Source organism: Mastomys coucha, unplaced genomic scaffold, assembly GCF_008632895.1.
Source record: "Mastomys coucha isolate ucsf_1 unplaced genomic scaffold, UCSF_Mcou_1 pScaffold23, whole genome shotgun sequence".
In the NCBI taxonomy this organism is placed as follows: Eukaryota; Metazoa; Chordata; class Mammalia; order Rodentia; family Muridae; genus Mastomys; species Mastomys coucha.
Window position 1 is genome coordinate 16,582,134 of NW_022196906.1, and position 6,924 is coordinate 16,589,057.

The window sequence follows — 6,924 nt, forward strand, 5'->3', positions numbered from 1 at the left end:
GCCTTGAACTCAGAAATCTACCTGCCTCTGCCTCCCAAGTGCTGGGATTAAAGGCATGCACCACCACCACCTGTCTGATTTTAATATTTTTAACTGTTAATATCCAACAAACAGAATAATTATTTTGATATATTTCATTGTTATGCCTCCCTTTTCCTTTCTGATTTTATTAATTTGGATGCTGTCTCTGTGCTCTCTGGTTAGTTTGGCTAAGGGTTTATCTATCTTGTTGATTTTCTCAAAGAAATCAGCTCCTGGTTTTGTTGATTCTTTTTATAGTTCTTTTTGTTTCTATTTGGTTGATTTCAGTCCTGAGTTTGATTATTTCCTGCCTTCTACTCCTCTTGGGTGTATTTGCTTCTTTTTGTTCTAGAACTTTCAGGTGTGCTGTCAAGCTGCTAGTGTAAGCTCTCTCCAGTTTCTTTTTGGAGGCACTTAGAGCTGTGAGTTTTCCTCTTACCACTGCTTTCATTGTGTCCCATAAGTTTTGGTATGATGTGTCTTAATTTTCAATAAATTCTAAAAAGCCTTTCATTTCTTTATTTCTTCCTCGATCAAGTTATCATTGAATAGAGCATTGTTCAGCTTCCATGTGTATGTGGGCTTTCTATTGTTTTTGTTGGTATTTAAGACCAGCCTTAGTCAGTGGTGATCTGATAGGATGCATGGGATTATTTCAGTCTTCTTGTATCTGTTGAGGCCTGTTTTGTGACAGATTATATGGTCAATTTTGGAGAAGGTACCATGAGGTACTGAAAAGAAGGTATATTCTTTTGCTTTAGGATGAAATGTTCTATAAATATGTTTGATCCACGTGGTTCATAACTTCTGTTAGTTTCACTGTGTCTCTGTTTAGTTTATGTTTCCATCATCTGTCCATTGCTGAGACTGGGGTGTTAAAGTCTCCCACTATTATTGTGTGAGGTGTGATGTGTGCATTGAGCTTTAATAAAATTTCTTTTATGAATGTGGGTGCCCTTGCATTTGTAACATAGATGTTCAAAATTGAGAGTTCATCTTGGTAGATTTTTCCTTTGACCAGTCGGAAGTGTCCTTCCTTATCTTTTTTGATAACTTTTGGTTGAAAGCTGATTTTATTCAATATTAGAATGGCTACTCCAGCTTGTTTCTTGGGACCATTTGCTTGGAAAATTGTTTTCCAGCCTTTTACTCTGAGGTGGTGTCTGTCTTTGTCACTGAGGTGCGTTTCCTGTATGCAGCAAAATGCTGGGTCCTGTTTAAGTATCCAGTCTGTTAGTCTATGTCTTTTTATTGGAGGATTGAGTCCATTGATGTTAAGTGATATTAAGGAAAAGTGATTGTTGCTTCCTATTATTTTTTTGGTTGTTTTTTTTTGTTGTTTTGTTTTCTGGTTTTTTGTTTGTTTGTTTTTTGTTTTTTGTTTTTTCGAGACAGAGTTTCTCTGTGTAGCCCTGGCTGTCCTGGAACTGACTCTGTAGACCAGGCTGGCCTCGAACTCAGAAATCCGCCTACCTCTGCCTCCCAAGTGCTGGGATTAAAGGCATATGCCACCACTGCCCAGCTGCTTCCTGTTATTCTTGTTGTTAGAGGTGGCATCTTGTTTGTATGCCTATCTTCTTTTGGATTTGTTGAAAGATTACTTTCTTGCTTTTTCTAGGGTGTAGTTTCCCTCCTTGTGTTGGAGTTTTCCATCTAATATGCTTTCTAGGGCTCAGTTTGTGGAAAGATATTGTGTAAATTTGGTTTTGTCCTGGAATATCTTGGTTTCTCCATCTACGGTAATTGAGAATTTTGCTGGCATTTGTGTTTTCTTAGGGTCTGTATGACATCTGCCCAGGATCATAGTCTCTGGTGAGAAGTCTGATGTAATTCTGATAGGCCTGCCTTTATATGTTACTTGACTTTTTTCCCTTACTGCTTTTAATATTCTTTCTTTGTTTAGTGTTTTTGGTGTTTTGATTATTATGTGATGGAAGAAATTTCTTTTCTGGTCCAAGAGTTCTGTAGGCTTCTTGTATGTTCATGGGTATCTTTTTCTTTAGGTTAGGGAGCCACCATGTGGTTGTTGGGAGTTGAACTCAGGACCTCTGGAAGAACAGTCAGTGCTCTTATCCGCTGAGCCATCTCTCCAGCCCCAGATACTGTTCTTATCTGCTGAGACCTTAGGCTTAACCTCTATAGCCTTAAAGGGAAAAAAAAATTGCTTGTCCCACAACATAGGGGAGAAGTCCAGTAAACCATAAGTCAAAAAATGCTGACTAAATGGTAAGGGAAAATAAAGCTGAGAAAGGGCATATGAAATATGAAGAAGAACTTTAGGTAGTGTGGTTTTTCAGAAGAGTGATGTTTGGATCAAGACCTGAAGGAAATGAGGGAGGTATTCTTTAGACAATCTGGAGGAAGACCATTCCAAGCAGGAAGAATTACAAATAACAAAGGACTTATGGTAAAACAGTATGTAGTGCATCTCTAGGACAGTGAGAGCATAGTAGGAGATGACATCAAAGAGGTAAGCAGAGCTAAGTCATAAAGAACTTCACGGGTAATTGATGAGCAGTGTGGCATGATCTCATGTCAAGAGGATCCCTCTGGCCACTGGGTTTTGAAAATAGATTTGAGTCATAGTGAGACTACAAGGATCATCTACGGCTCAGCTTCAGAAACTGAGGGGTGAGACGCCAGGCAGGGTTGTGTAACTAAATGTGGGGGTTGGCAAAAATTTTGTCAACAGTAAAACATTCCGGGACAAAACATTGATTCCAAATCAAATGTATTGAATCCAGAGTATTTCTGGCAGTACTCACCGGCACTGCAGCAAGTGATGTCACTGCAGCTTTGACTCTGAACACAAAATATGTATTTTCTATTGTATATGGTGTCACTCATCAACACTAGTGAATGCTACCTGAAACACCTCAGCTTGAATTCTACAGGATTTGATGTTAAGAGTGGCAGTACTTATATAAGATTTTCTACACTTATGGAAACATAACGTGGTGGATTAATTATGGAAACAAAGGCTTTTAATATTTTTCCACCACCATTCCTCAGCATGTAAGTACCTAATATGTCTTTAGATTGTATTGATTTAGAATGTTTTGCTCTAAACTTTGGTGTTTGAAGGTCTAAAGAGATGGCTCAGTAGTTAGAAGCACTTGCTGCTCTTGCAGAGGACCTGGGTTCAGGTTGCAGCACCCACACAGTGGTTCACAACCACCCATAGTCCCAGTTTTGAAGAGTCTGATGCCCTCTTCTGACCTCTCTGGGCACTCTGTACACACACGGTACACATGAAGGCAAACACTCATACGCACAAATGATTTTTTAAAGACCACATTAAACTTTTAAAATAAATGTTAAGAACAATTGTTTTAGCTGTGTGAGGTTGTATACTCCTTTAATCCCAGCACTTGAGTGGCTGAGGAGAGAGGAGGGTCAGGAGTTCAAAGTTATCCTCAGCTGTGTAGTGAGTCCTAAGTCAACCGGGGCTACATGAAGCTGCCAAAAAATGTGCTGATTTGAGTTTTCCTTTTTGATTGAAATGAACTTTGTTTTTGGATTAGGACAGAATTTCCAACATTCTGAAAATCACTAAGCATACTTCTGTGATTTTATACTGTGAGCTTATGTAAAGTTGGTACTCTCAGCATTGACAATTACAAAACTTAAAAAGAAAAATCGCTTCTGAAAAGTGTGAAAGATGCAGCCTGGTGAGATTGTTTAGCAGTAAAGGCACCCACCACCAGGCTGATGACCCGAGTTCCATTCCAGAACTCAGTTCCATTCCACTTAGGAAGGAGAGAACTGACTCCTGCAAGCTGTCCTCTGACCTCCACACATATATTACAGCACACAAGTGCTTACACAAACACACAAACTCACACACACACACACAACTGTGCTGAAGATACTCTGTGACCTGCATTATTAAATATTCAGTGGAGATTATTTATGTAAAAATAAACACGCACATCCATCTCAGTGTGAAAATTTGCTTTCATATTTTAAAATGGTAAAATCCTATGTATACAAATAATAGATTTAAAATAAATTCATGATTTAATTATTCATTATCAACTTTTCCCTTTCAAAACCTCTATATGCAACAATATATATACACACATACATATATATGTATATATATGCACATATGCATGTGTGTATATATATATATATATATACATATATATAATTGGTACACAGGTCAAATATTTGTAATCTAGGGTGGCTTCAAGCTTATAGAGGAATTTGAACATCTTGATCTTCCTGCTTCTACCTCCTGAATGCTGGAATTACAGATGTGTACCACCAGGCCAGATTTGTACAGTACTGGGGCTCTGTGAATGCCAAGAAAGCACTTTGCCAACTGAGCCACACCCACAGTCTGTTTCCTTTTTCAATTTCTTAAAAAACTGTGTGTGTCTTTCACGAGTGTTTGCGCGTCTGGGTCTGGGGAAAGCCGGAGGGCATGGGGTGCTCTGGAAGTGTAGTTATGGATAGTTGTGTGCTGCCATGAGGCAACAAACCCAAGCCCTCTGCAAGCAGTCAGTGCTCTTAACTCCAGACTTCCTTTTAAATTAAATATTGTATTTATTTATTTACTTTATTCCTTTTTTAGACATTCTTGTATAGTCAAGATGGTCTCAAAATTCAATATGTAGCAATGATGGTCTTGAACTCCTAATCCTACACATCCACATCTCAAGTGTTGGGATTACCGGAATATGCCACCATACTTGGCCATCTACTTTTTCTTCTAAAATCGTCCTATTTATTTCATACCATGTAAACTAGCTGAAAGGTCAGGGGTCTGAATTTGCACTGGTCAACTAAACTAAGAATTATTACCCCATTCCTATTTCCCACTGCCATCAGGAAATGAGGCCCCTTGAGCCTCATACAGATCCTGCCCTATCCACCCAAACCCCCTCAGCCTCTGCGGACCAGCTCCTTGCACGGGTCCGCGCTGTGCCCGCTGGGAATTGTAGTTCGCTTCCCTTCTCTCCTTATATGAGCAGGGTGTCAGTCGCAGGAGCGCCTCCAGCGGCGAGCACGTTTGGTGGCGCGGAGTACGGGAAGAAGGCAGGATCGTCTCCTAGCAACGGGGTTGCAGCGACGTCACCGTGGCGGGTTCTTAGCGCTGAGGCAAGGTGGAACCGTCAGAGCGCCTTCCAGCCTCTGTGTCAGACGTGGTCCTCCACCTTGCGCTGCCGGTCCTGCCCTAACTGGTCCCGAGCTACCTTACGGGAGTTTTCGTCTGTGCGGCCCGCCGGCCTGGGCCTTGGCCTTGGCGGGACGATGCTGGAGTCTATTCGAGTAACGGGTGAGTGCAAGCACGGGTGGCCCAGGTGGCGTGGCTGCAGAGGGTGGAGACCGTTGGGTTTTGGACTGGAGCAGTCGCGCAGCCCTAGTCCAGCAGAGGGAAGGGGCAACGCTGTGCAATCTAGAGAGTGTAGAGTCCAGCCGATCCCAGAGCATTTTAGGTGTTATATTTTATAGAGTATTCAGAAAAAAAATCAGCTATGGAAGCACATCTCTACATTTCAGTGTATGTTGTGTGTGTTTTGTTTGCATTTATTATCAAACATTTTGAAGTGATATTATTAGTAAGAGCAGGTGTTTAGATCCAAGGTTGGAAAGTTTGTCTTTCATTTTTGAACAGATATGCATATTAGCCATATTTAAATATTTAATAATATTAAACAGTTCCAGAGTCCTTTTCCCAGCATTTAATTCTGCATGAAAACATTTCTGCAGGACAGATACCAAAACAACAGAATAAAGGGAAATAGCTAATTCCCAAAGTAGAGTCAAAAATAAGCCTAGAACGTTTTAGCTTCAGGATATTGCAGTACCCACTAGACCAGTTTTCCGAATTAGTTGTTTTGAACCCATGACCTTCCTGCCTCAGTCTCCCCAGTGCTAAGATATGGACATCAGTAGCTAAGATCATTTTTAAAGTTAGCATACAAAGTAAGAGATTTCATTATGGTACTTTGAAACTCATTTTTTGTATGTTATTGTAGAATTTTTTAAATTGAAAAACTAAATTATTTTTAAGTGAAAATACTTTCTAGTCTTAATTTTTTATACTATTTGCTGCTCGTTATAAAATACAGAACTTATTCTGTAACTCTGATAGTCTACAGATTATTCTACTGTCGTGTCGACAGGAAACATAACAGTTGTAAAAGCCAAGGTCTTAGAGGCCACTTAAATTGGCATTAGGCTTTTTAAAATTGTGATTTGATGTAGATATTACTCTTTCATCTTAAAACACATTATCAGAGGCAGACACAAGTGAGCTTAAAGTCAGCCTGGCCTACACAACAAGTTCCAGGCCAGCCACTGATACCCTGTCTCTAAAAACAAACAAACAAAACCCCAAAACAATACAATGTCAAAAGCTGCTTTAAAACCTCAAGCCTGGCCCGGTAGGGAGAGGGGCGAATCTGAGCAAGCCTCCGCAGGGCTGATCGGGTGCTTACTTACTATAAACTAGGTTAAAACAGCAAATGTCAGACAGAAGTGCATTCTTTTGTATGTTAAAAAAGGTGACTTAAAACTTCCAGTCCTTGTGTGATACAGAGCAAGGCTTCTCAGCTCCAGCACTTTAGTACTGCAGAAGTTAATTCTTTATTTGGAGCGACTGATTTTTAGGACAGAGAATTGTGACAACCAAAAATGCCCTGTGGGTGGCAAAATACTCTCCCTGTCATTCAGTTAAAACCACTGCCTGCAAGAAAATAGATTCTGTCACCACGTGAGTCACTGGGTTTAGAAACTACACCAATTAAAATTATTTCCCCCCATGACTGGAAGTCATTGTGGTGATAGTATGATTAAAATATTAGTATAGTGTACAATTAAAATATAGTATTAAAAATAGATATGTTGAGAGTCTACAGTACAGACTGTAGACTCTCTGTAGAGTCGGGTTTG

The 6,924-nt window shown here is 40.0% G+C and overlaps 1 protein-coding gene across 1 annotated transcript in view; it reads left to right on the forward strand.

Annotated features, from left to right (window-relative positions):
* Nucleotides 1-2,146: 2,146 nt before the first annotated feature.
* Kiaa0895 (KIAA0895 ortholog) overlaps nt 2,147-6,924 on the forward strand; it is a gene marked incomplete at its 3' end in the record, with an annotated part of 37,647 nt that continues 32,869 nt past the window's right edge. Inside the window, exons 1-2 of the mRNA XM_031344307.1 lie at nt 2,147-3,036; nt 5,001-5,305. Of these exons, the coding sequence (XP_031200167.1) occupies nt 2,990-3,036; nt 5,001-5,305 (352 nt within the window). The remainder of the gene's footprint in view (nt 3,037-5,000; nt 5,306-6,924) is intronic.